Source organism: Nilaparvata lugens, chromosome 5, assembly GCF_014356525.2.
Source record: "Nilaparvata lugens isolate BPH chromosome 5, ASM1435652v1, whole genome shotgun sequence".
In the NCBI taxonomy this organism is placed as follows: Eukaryota; Metazoa; Arthropoda; class Insecta; order Hemiptera; family Delphacidae; genus Nilaparvata; species Nilaparvata lugens.
This window is the reverse complement of record NC_052508.1, coordinates 49,015,480-49,027,964: the sequence shown is the minus strand read 5'-3', so window position 1 is coordinate 49,027,964 and position 12,485 is coordinate 49,015,480. Positions and strand designations below refer to the sequence as shown.

The following is a 12,485-nucleotide window of genomic DNA, read 5'->3' as shown; positions in this document are numbered from 1 at the left end:
GCAGACTTGGCTGAAGGCAACCTAGATTTTAAATTGGAAAAGTTGGTGTCGTTGATGTCCTCATGTATAGGAAGGTCTGGATTGGAACATATTTTCGAGTATTATAGTTTATCATATTAGTTTTTTAATTATATAGACTATATTACATGTATATTGAGGTGACATTTGTAATGTATTTATGATGTGTATTGTTTGATGAAATGTTTATGACCTGTGTTAATATTGTATTATATACGATGCATAACATGAAAAATAAAATTGAATTGAATTGAGTATTCCCTAACTAATACTCTTGACCGACGAATCTTAGGTGGCATTATATGACCTAATACGGGCAACCAGTGCAGAGGTATAGATCTCAAGGAGCCAGAAACCATATGACAGGACTGATTGAGAACTGTATCAACTATATGGATAAGAGCACTATTAGGCTGGTCACACACCGATTAGTCAAGACAAGACTAGTCACAATACTTCACATAGTTGCTTATGGAGTCATGTCTAATTGCAATGACTAATCAGTGTGAGTTGCGTCATAAGCAACAATATGAAATATTGTGACTAAACGTGACTAGTCTTGTCTTGACTAATCAGTGTGTGACCAGCCTTAAGCCAAACAGAAGAGCAGTATTCTGCAGGAGAGAAGCTCATTTTTCAAAAAGAAGCAGGTTTGAGCAGCAAACCTATTCCTCTCTTTCCATGAATTAGATAAATTTAGCCTATTGAAAACATAAAGATCTAAACAATTCCGAGAAAATTTACTTAATGAAAATCGAAATTTGAAATAGTGATTAAATGATTTATAAAACTGGTAGATTAAAAGACGAAAATATTGAAGATATTAAATGCTTACCTGAACACCAAATATATCCTCGGTTGCATGTCGCTTTATCAGAGCCCATTCTTGATTTGCACCCTGTAGGATGTTCGAAGCCATTGCCATTTCGCCACAAGTGATATCAACACCGAACTCTTTGCATATTCGGCGGAAAGGCAAATTTCCAACCGTTGTCAGAGGAGAAAGATACAACTTATCTTTCCAGTCTATCTATAATGATACAAAATTACTGGAGGTGATTGAAGTGAAGTGGTCAATTAAATCTATCTTCACAGATTTGCATTATAACTTTGACAAAACTTACACAATGCACAGGAAATTGTATTGCAATGTGAATAAAAAAATGTTCTTCCAGCCACATCCAAAAATACTTTTGGTTATACTGTTTATTAGTAAGTTGAATTTACAGTATGTAGTGAATGGTCAAGGAATAATAGTGATAATAATACTGATATGTTTCTAGTTTATAGTGAGACTTTTTAGGAAGTCTTATCTCGCCGTTTACTTAAAGTAATGGGCAAAATGTTGAAATTATTATTCTAGGTATAAAATAAATAATTATAATATAGAGTTGTTTCCAGCATGAGCAAAATGTAATAAAATGGTACAATGACTGAACAACGTTTACCTTTTTTGCTTTTTCTCTAGGAGATTTGAAGGTTTCAGTATCAGCAGGACCAACACGTTTCTCAGCATCACCCTTAGTTTCAGTAGATTCTGAACCATTTTCGTTGACGTCTGCTGCTTTGTCGGATTCTGGTTTTGCCTTTGGCTTCCGTTTATCCAATCGCTGAAGAGCTTCTTCACTTCTTGCAAAATCGTATTTACGTTTCCTTAGGTCAACCTGTACTGTTTTCGAGAGCGAATTGATAGTTTGTACTTGCTCATTCGAATTCCATTTGTCTAGTAAATTTTGAACTTCCATAATAATTTTAATATCTTCAGGAAACCCACGCATACAAATACTCTTATTCCAAAAGACTCTAACCATCCATGGCAGAAAAAAACAGCAGCATTCAGATCAATGATTTATAGATTGATAAATATTCCTATTGATAAGATGATATATGAGCAAAAATATAAACAAATTAATCCACAAAATGATAGAAATTCAGAAATAAGGAATATATTTGTGTTCCATATAACACTATTCTCAATAAGGCAATTAGGAAGACATTTGACAAACAATTTTATTTAGGATACAAAACCACAAATAATGTTTTTAATTTAATAAAGAAGATTTCTAATAAAAAAATACAACAAGAACAATTTAAAAAATCAGGCGTTTATAAACTGGAATGTAGTAATTGTGAAAAATTTTACATTGGTCAAACACGTAGATGTTTTCAAAAAGGTTCAATGAACATATTCAGGCTTTAAATTCAAAAATACTACTCAAAAATCAGCGTTTGCTGAACATTTAATTGAGAATAATCATAATTATATCAATATAAATTCTAATATGAAATATTAAGCATTGGTAGTGAAAGTAATAAATTGAATGTAAAAGAAGAATTTTATATCTATAAAACTGCAAAATTGAATAGGAATAATTTAATAAATATAATCCAATTTGACTTAAATAATCCCATTTTTGATAAAATTAAAATGAATAAATAAAATTAAAATTTTAAAATATAAATTTAAATTTAATAACTTTTACCATAAATAATTAGTCATATGAATTTAAACATATGTCAGTTTTATATCAATTAGTAAACAGTTATTGAATTTTATTTATTTATTTTAGAACCTGAAGATGGTTTTAGAACCGAAACTAGTTGTTCAACTATTTTAAGTTTTCTAATAAATAAAGGATGCTACAAGTTTTATTTTGTTTTATTAATTTAAAAGCAGCCCATTTCAATAAGTGTTTTTTAATGAATACAATGTATGATTTATTAAGATTTATTAATCAACCTTCAAGGCTTTCAACTGATTATGTTGGTATGACTATTTCATTAAACAAGCTATGTTTGTGCTCATTAAATCTATCCAAAAATGCCTTGGCTTTTTTCTATGTTGATTGATAAATTGTAAATACTGATGCTCTATTTTTGCTGATAATACAAATAATAAACTTACCCGCCAATAATGAATGGACTTCCTCTTTCTCTATAATGCAATATCATACATCTTCAAAAGAATAAATTATTACCTCATATTATTGCTTTGATCATCCATTCTACCTTTCTCCTGAGAGTCCATTATTCACTTTAGATGTTCAATATCGAGGCACCGAGCTTCACTCGTTATTTTTGTTTATTGATAAACAGAACACAATTCTCTAAAATGTACGTGTTAATATTTCACAGCTGGCTATATGTCATCTTATGAATTTCGGGGTTTATGATATTTTGATTTTTCACATACTCACTCGCTCACTCACTTTTTTATCCACAGCTGTTTCAGCCAAGGATGTATTATCCTTTTTATGTCGTTCAGAAAGTTTTCTCAAGGATGAGACCTAGTGCAATCGAATTTTTATATCATAAACCTACTAAGTTCCAAATTTCGTGAAAAACGTTAGAGCCGTTTTTGAGATCCGTTTGAACATAAATGACCAGATATAAATAAATAACCAGATATAAAAATAAAGAAATTGCTTGCTCAATATAATAGGATATTGTGCCGAGCACTCCTTTTAATTCAGGCCTTTTCCCAAGTTATAATAGTAAATTTAATACGCAATAGACTAGAGCCATTATTGTGAGTTAGCGAAATAAATTATTTTCTCTCTCTATTATGAACGGCCATGACTTCGAGTTTCCCATGATAGATATTTAAAAATTGTGGCTCCGAGTCGTCGAGGAATGTAGATTATGGAATTATCTCTAAACTTAGCCTTCGTGTCACGACATAAAGTGCGATAAGCTGGAAAACAGCAAGCATTGAAATTATAACAAACTACCGATTTTGCAGTTACTATTTGGTCCAAAGGCTCTAGAAGCCACGCGACGATTGGTCAAATTGATTCCCTTCGCCCAATAGGAGACCTGTTTCTAAATACAGTAGTGGGGATTCCCCAGTCGAGAGACCAGATTACGTTTCGGAGGACACTTTGCTAGGAGCACTACGAGAGTAAAGATGTAGTCATTATGTTTCGCCCTTTTGGGCAAGTTTATAAGTTTATTTTATTAGTTAATGTAGGAGCTAGTTTTATTTTTATTAAAGTTTAAATTTTCTAGTAGTGCCATGTCCTGAAAGATTAATTGAAGTTTTCTTGACTCTAGCCCGTTCACCTGCATGAATTAGGTATAGACTCAGGTATTTTCTAGATGTGTCGGCCTATTACTAAATTCTAAATTTTATTCAAAATTGTCTTCTTTATCATCTTTTAAAAGGTCAGGCACAATATGACAGCAGCAGAAGCTCAAACTTTTGACCAATAGGAGCTCTCAGGTTCCGGTTAGTCTTTTGTAGATCATTGACCAAGTGAAGTGAGGTCTAAGATTCAAGTCGACAGTTTGGCATTTCTCTTAATGTTAAAATGCCTATATGTTTATATGTTGTGCATTTACGGCGAAACGCGGTAATAGACTTTCATGAAATATGACAGGTATGTTCCTTCTTTAAATGGGCCTCGATGTATATAAAAGGTTTTTTGAAATTTCGCATTTCAAGGATAATTGACCGAGCAAAGTGAGGTCTAAGATTCAAGTCGACGGTTTGGCATTTCTCTTAATGTTTAAATGTTTTAATGTTTATATGTTTATATGTTGCACATTTACAGCAAAACGGGGTAAAAGATTTTCATGAAATTTGACAGGTATGTTCCTCGCGCTAAATTCCAGAAAGCATTATCATGATAATAATTGAATCTTGTGTAAGCGTGATCTGATCGGATAAATAGTTGGTGTATCAGTGTGAATGTGCATATGGTTTGGGACGTCATTCAGTTGTAAATATTATTTATTCTATTGATAAAATTTTTGTTCATTATTTGTTATTATATTCTTCAATTTTTATGAGTTTTGGAATTTTGAATTCTCAATTTGTTTAATTTTTACTTTTTTCATAAGTATTTGAAATCTTTGTATTTTTCATTTTTGAATTAGGTGGTATTTTCATTGTTTGTATTTATTTATTATTGCATAATTTCGTATTATTTCTATCATTATTTTTCTTTTGTATCTGTACAATTTTCATTGTTAAGGAGACATATTTGGAGAAACACGTTGTCTTCATTGTGAATAAATAAATAAATGAACTATTGATTGTGTGCAATAGCGCATGCAATTAATAACTAAAATAACATAGTATTGTCTCTCGAACTTTCTCTGCTTTGAACTCAGGCTGTCCTGTTGACAGTATGTCTTGAAGGAGATTAGCTTTTGATGTTATCATCTTTGATACACCAACCCCAACAGCCATTAGCCGTTTTCACACCAATATCTCGCTGACACGACTTACAGACAGGATTTACTGTGATGGACAGTATAAGATGAGGCTGCGGTTTATTACTGCGCGAGGTCTACTGTTCACAAGGAAAAAGTATAAAAGGAAAAAGGAGCCTCCTTCATACGCCAATATTAGAGTAAGAATCAAACTATAGAATTATTCATCATAAATCAGCTGACAAGTGATTAAACAGATGTGTAGAGAAGCCAGTCCATTGCTGTATTTCCATAAGATACATAGTTTCAATCAGGTTCATTTCTATGATGTATACTTATTATATCAATCAATCAATCAATAAAGGTACTTGTAGATAAGAATACTGCGTGAGGTCTACTGTTCACTGAACTACTAGTATGTTTTCCATGGGTGTAGGATAATCAAAGATGGCGACCCGTTTATGAACTGTCAAAAGTTCCCCACTGAACTCTATACTAACTCTATACGTTAGTATAGAGTTCACTGAAGGTGAAGTTCCCATGGATCATGGTTTTTCTGCTCCGGTGCAGTAGGGGCAGTAGATCTAGTCCTCCCATAACGTACTCTTTGTTGTCTGTGCAAATTTTCTAACCTATAAATAATAATTATTGTTGTTTTCTTTCGAAGTTAACGTTTCTTTGCTTTTTAGAATCACAAAGTATCCTAGTGTAGTTTTTTTGATACAAGTAAAAAAATACTATGGAGTTTTCTTTAAATGTCATTATTTCTATTTACTAAAAACTCAAAACTTGACCAGCAATCAGAATTTTTCTTGTTGAAGATGGATTCCAATTGCAATGAGCAATAGGTTAGATTGATATTATTACTACTAAACTAAATAGGCCTAACAGAATAGCATTGGGTTGTACTAAATTATTTTCAATTTTGATTTTTTTTTAAAGAATTGCAGATCAGTATCAGTATAGATCATCAACTTAACTAGCTGTGCTGCATGTTTTCTTTGGTGGTTAGGTTGTACAGTAGGTCCACACTACACAATTATAGAAAGATTAGCTAGCTTATCACTTAGGTGGTCTTTGAAGAATATTTCGTTTTAATATAGTTCGTATTAATCAATCAATTATAAAAATTGCTCACGTGCAGTTAAAATCCATAGTTTGAGTCATAGAAGGAAGGCAGGTGAAATAGGATGTCTAGACTTCCAGACGTCTCGGAAAGCCTTGGAATTTCTCACTCAAGTCTAGGTGTCCCGAATAAGTTTCTAGAACTTTTAAAGGTCCCGGAATTTTGTGTTGAATAACTTAAACCTTTGAAAGTAGATACTTTATATGGGTAAGTCGCTTACTGTAAAAAAATTGTGTTAGAGTTCCAGAATTAGGTTTCAAAACAAAAGACATGATCAAGAAAGTTGGAAGCAGTAATATATACTTTCCCGAAAAATGATACTTCTCCAAAATATAAATTAACTGTCTCTAAATTTACAAGTAGCGTTCAGTAGAGATATAACTTAGCTGATTTAAATTTCTAAGTCGATTTTTATATCATAGATTCAAAATCTTTTTTATTGTTAACGCTGTATTGGTGAAGATGGAAAGTGTCCCGGTTTTCCCAGAAAATAACTTGGACACCCTAGATGCCTAGATTAGTATTTTGTATTTCAAAAAAATTGAGTCGGAAGAAGAGTTTTGATTGTGAAGTGTATAATGGAAAAATTTGAGTAAATTAATTTTTCCATGTTTTTGTAACTAATAAAAATGTACCACAGTAACTCTTTATTTACTTAATTGAGCTGTTATGGTGAATAAGGAGGTGTCTCTCCTCCCCAAAAGGTTGCGCATCAGGCTTCCAGAAACTAGGTACTACCAGAGTACCAGAGATAGTGGAAATAATTAAACACTTTTTTTAAATAAGTTTACTCCTTCAAATGAGTCAAATATCCACAATTTTTCAATGTAGATTTGTTTGTTGGCAGATTCGTACAGTGCAAGTGTGTTGGTGCGCGGCTAGTGAGTCGAGTACTGGCGGCCATGTTGGATCGGGTGCGACCGCCGTGGCGGGGCGGCAACGGAGAGGCAAGACGCATGCTACTAGGCGCGGTGCTACCGCTCATTTTGGTGCCGGCTCTCGGATTTGTTGCCGCTCAAGGCGTGATTGCTTCCGTCATTATCTTCTCCACCCTTCCCATCGTTCTAGTCTACGCGCACTTTTTGTGCGCTCGTGCACACTCGGCGACAAAGTTCTTCGCCGTGTGGGCGCTGGTCTCACTCGTGCTAATCTTCGCAATTTTCGAGACCACAGTTGTGCAAATGTTGGAGATTCGTAATGATGAGAATATGTCGTTCTACATACTCACACTTGCTCTAGGAGTTTGTGTGTATAAGACTAAGGTGTTGGCGGCGGCGGGGTATCTGAGCAACGACGTCAAGTACAGCGAGGCTCTGTTGAGAGAGTACGACACCATGTGCCCGGTTTGTCGCAAAAGTGTGCCCTCTCGAACGTTCCACTGTCAAATTTGTCACTCGTGTATTATCAAGCGTGACCTTCATTGTGCCTGGTGAGTTCATAGAGGTTTTCAGCTTGGAAAATCGTGCCATTTCAATTTGTAACCATGCCATGGTCCGGTGAGCATCCAGGTGTTTCAACATAAAAAAAATCTGGTGTGGTACACTCACACAACTTTCCTTGCTCATTGATCTATAAGCCTCAACGAGGATAATTTAGGGGAATAACATTATGCCGATTGGCGGCTAAATAACTACGATTATACTATTTTTATTGTGTTCAGAGAACATTTTCCTTTGTTTGAATTATGAAATTTCAGGATTTTTTGAAAGTTGTCAAAACAGACAGCTGTTAGGCAAATAAAATATCGACATGTGTTCTTTTGAATAAACTGCTCTACCTACCTACCTCACGCACGAGAAAGAAGTTACAAAGTAAATTTCTCAGGGATGGGGTAGACCCCCTGTTAGTTTCTCAGGAAGGAGACTCATTCCAGTTGATAGAGCTGATATATAACTATACAGGATATGAATTTGAAAAAAATCGGTCAAGTCATTTTCGAGAAAATCGTGATAGAAATTTAACAAAATTCATTCTTCTCAGGAATATTACGGAGCTCCTGCAATTTTCCCAGAAATGAGACTCATGTCAGTTGATAGGGCTTATAAATAGCTATCTATGGTATAAATTTGAAGAAAATCGTTAGAGCCGTTTTCGAGAAAACCGTGAAAAACATGGTTTTTTAGTAATTATCTCCATTTTTCTCAAGAATATTACGGAGCTCCTGCAATTTTCCCAGAAATGAGACCCATGTCAGTTGATAGGGCTTTTAAATAGCTATCTATGGTAGCCTATAAATTTGAAAAAAAATCGTTAGAGCCGTTTTCGAGAAAACCGTGAAAAACATGGTTTTTTAGTAATTATCCGCCATTTTCTCATGAATATTATGGAGCTCCTGCAATTTTCCCAGAAATGAGACTCATGTCAGTTCTTAGGGCTTATAAATAGCTATCCATGGTATAAATTTGAAGAAAATCGTTAGAGCCGTTTTTGAAAAAATCGAGAAAAACATGGTTTTTTAGTAATTATCCGCCATTTTTTCCGCCATCTTGAATTGAATTTTATTGAATTTCTTATTGTCGTGTCCTCATGGCATAAGGACCTTAAGTTTAAAATTTCAAGTCAATCGGTTAATTAGAAATGGAGTTATCGTGTTCACAGACATACACACACACACACACACACACAACACACACACACACACACACACACACACACACACACACAGACCAACACCCAAAAATCATGTTTTTGGACTCAGGGGACCTTGAAACGTATAGAAAACTTGAAATTGGGGTACCTTAATTTTTTGGAAAGCAATACTTTCCTTACCTATGGTAGTAGGGTAAGGAAAGTAACAAACATAATTTATTGATTGATTGAGAGGATAGTTTAATGGTGATGCAGAGGGCATTTTGGTTTGACTATGACATGGATCTCACTGCAACAATCTTTCCATGTGTTGAGTTGCTCAACCGGTTTTCTAGGAAATGCAGATCCTGTTGCCCTTACATTAGACTTTCATTTCCTGAAGCACGCTGCACAAATAATAATACTGATGGTGATGCCCACATAAGCTCTTAGGCTTGTGCGTGGGTAATGAGTGAGAGGGATGATGATGAGAGATGACGACTACTTTTTAGGTAGACGGGACCGACGGCTTATCGTCTCCTCCGAAATACGAGGTGGCCGTATCTATGTAATGTAAATGCAATAGAAGCTTCCACTAGCTGATAAGGGAACACGGAATTGGAAATGACATTTCCTGTACATTTTGAATTCCGCGACAGCTAGTAAGAACTGTATTGCCCGTGTGCAGGCTGCTTAATGGTTTTTGCATTCAGACGCTGTCATGATAAGTTTAATCAAACCACCTACAAACAAAAAGCCCTATCAACACTATCTTTACTTTAAATTAATTTTTCTATAGCAAAACCTCGATGCCTACTTGACCACGGGCATGGTGACAACTCGAAATGACATTGTTTTCCTCACCCAACGCCACTAGTACTGCTCTGTTACATTTGCACATTCCAATGATTGGTTTAAACTGTGAACCATCTCTGCCTCACCTAGTATTACTTAATAAATGGCAGTTCACGATATTCCTGATACTTCAGGAACAAGAACATCACTCAGACCAAGAATAATTTTGGAATTACTTTGCAAAAAACCGTAAATTTTACAAATTATTAGGACCATAAAAATCCTAGAAGATTCGTGGTTTCACCAAAATTTCAGAATGGCAAGTGCCACTTCAGGGGAAGAAAACTGAAATTGAAGACAATAATTGAGAATTTGGGAATTCTTCATTTGTGGTCTAAATTATAATAAAATAGTGAATTGTATGAGTTGGCCGTTATGACTTCTCTTCTATTTATAATGCAAATAATATTACAAATATGTGTGATGGAACTCAGCTAAACTATCAGGTTGCTGATCACCCAAGAAATTAACAAAAGTGAACATCATTTTTTGTGAATACGAAACATCTCACTGTAGAATTGCAACAAGTTTAAATGTTTCAGCACTACGATTCATGAATATTAATATTTCAATCTTAGAATCATACTGCAAGCTAGAGGACTGTTTCTTTGTAATGTTCATCAATGTATAGAATATTTTCTATGATTTATAAAAGTGTCTTATTATTTTTAAATTCATGAATGTATTCAATCAATTCGAATTGTTTATTTGCAGGCTTGATTGTTGTATTGGTGAGACAAATCATGGCTGGTACATGCTGACCCTGTTGACGCTGATAGCTCAGTTGACTCTGTGCTCGAATCTAATCCTAACTACCGCCTGCCATCCCTTCGTCGTATGGGGCAGTATCATGCTGCCTGACGACTGCTCTGATGTTTACTTTGATATTGTGTGAGTATTTTTCAAATAAATAATACTATTTCACATTATTTTACAAGAACTACTCATCAAGTCATCAACATTTCTCAAAAGTCATTGATGTGATTGAGAGTAGAATAGAATAGGAAAAGGAAAGTATATTAGAATTTTATTCTAGGTACATTTAGACATTATAATTTTAACGGAAGTTTATCTTCATCGAATAATTCGTGTTACATAGCTTTGAATAGGCCTATGAGTGAATAAATTCAGTACTCATTGTACACGGAAATAGATGTTTCTTACATCACGAATCGGTTGCTAATAATAATTCCATTACAGGTTTAAGTTGTTGTAAATATAAATACAAAAAAAAACATCAAAAATACTTTATAATCGAGGGTACATGTGTCATAACAATAACATAGGCCACATTATAAAGTAGTTGATGCTTTTTGTATATCTATTCACGAGGCAAATCTGTAAAAGATTTCGCCAACTATAAAACCTATTCTCAATAAGTGCGTCCTATCCTCATTTTAACTTTGGATATGTGTTTGAGTTCATGTTAGCTCTTTGGATATTGCTTGTGTTTTAGTCCCTGTTAGCTCAGTATGTGATGCATTCAATTATTTTTCAGCCTTTGTAAACAATCTGATTCGAGCTCATAGAATGAAGTCCTTTATGGTTCAATCTGATAATAAGTATTTTGTATTCCATTGAAACTTCGTCAATCAGCACCCTTACTACATTCAGCATTTGATTTGTTTATCTAGTTAGTCATGTATAATTATCACATTTATACGAGAATTTACAAAAGGCATGTGACCAAAACTGTCCCTTTTCAAATGTGTAGGCCTACTACAGTCCAAATCAAAATTTAGGTCAAGTTATCATTTGAAGGAATAAATGGCAAGTGGTAGATGTGTACAGCCTTGGAGCAGTCATCAAACACAAATTAATAGGAAACAGCATAAAAACCAACCAAAGAATACTAGGGAATACAAAAACAATGAGAATACCAGTGGCACGTAAAAGTTATAGCAGTTTTATTAGAATCACGTGAACCCTTCTATTTTCTTTAATGAACTATTATTTTGAAGTAATAATCCATTTGTACACTTGATAATGGAATGAATTAATGTCATTATTTTTTTTTATTTATTACAGTTATCTTTATTATGATTTGTAATTTTATTTTTGAATAAATGAATCAATGTTAAATGAATACCTAATACCGGTCGTGTCATCAAAGAAAATAAAAGGGAATCACCAGTAGTGATTCTATATGATGAAACTATCAAGTAGCCGTAAATAAATAAATGAGTTATATGAGTGATCACTTATTTGCAGTTAGTTTTCTGTTTGCCAATGTAATGGCAAACAATGTAATTTTACAAATACACCAATGTAATGTGAGAACAATCCCTTAAGAACCAACGGTATTCATTTTCTCCTCAGCAGAGCAAAGATTTTATTGGAAAGCAAGGTTTTTGGACAGTGTTTTTTTTTTTTAATTTTATAATTAAGGAAACCTGGAATGTTTGTATGCTACTCCCTATTCAACTGACAGACTGAAAACAAGTGAGCACTCCAATAAGAACCAATTATTGGCTATACATGCACCATATTATGGTATTTGCTCTGTGCCCAGCAAAGTAGAAAACCAGGATAGATTGTGTGATACTACGATTAGATTGACTTTGATCTAGCAGCGTTGGTTAATGGGATGTATTTTTGTTATTCATAGAGAATTGTTCATTTTATTTATAAAGAATTATATAATTTACAAGCGAATTTCACTGTTTTAGACACTTTGGGAAACAGTTGAACTTTACTTTCGATTCCCTATTTATTTTTCAATCAATATTACCGACTAGACAATATTATTATAGCTGTCATT

At 33.8% G+C, this 12,485-nt stretch overlaps 2 protein-coding genes across 2 annotated transcripts in view; one reads left to right on the top strand and one right to left on the bottom strand.

Moving 5' to 3' along the window:
• Nucleotides 1-826: 826 nt before the first annotated feature.
• LOC120351631 (tRNA-dihydrouridine(47) synthase [NAD(P)(+)]-like) lies at nt 827-1,763 on the bottom strand. The gene is made up of 2 exons (XM_039429517.1): nt 1,467-1,763; nt 827-1,048 (listed from the first exon to the last, which is right to left on the bottom strand). The coding sequence occupies exons 1-2, from the start codon at nt 1,761-1,763 to the stop codon at nt 842-844; spliced, it is 504 nt and encodes a 167-aa protein (XP_039285451.1). The 3' UTR covers nt 827-841.
• A 4,011-nt stretch (nt 1,764-5,774) lies between these two features.
• The window catches only part of LOC111056889 (palmitoyltransferase ZDHHC23-B), a 22,612-nt gene continuing 15,901 nt past the window's right edge, over nt 5,775-12,485 (top strand). Inside the window, exons 1-3 of the mRNA XM_022344302.2 lie at nt 5,775-6,023; nt 7,149-7,730; nt 10,439-10,615. Coding sequence (XP_022199994.2) covers nt 6,013-6,023; nt 7,149-7,730; nt 10,439-10,615 — 770 coding nt within the window. The 5' untranslated portion in view covers nt 5,775-6,012. The remainder of the gene's footprint in view (nt 6,024-7,148; nt 7,731-10,438; nt 10,616-12,485) is intronic.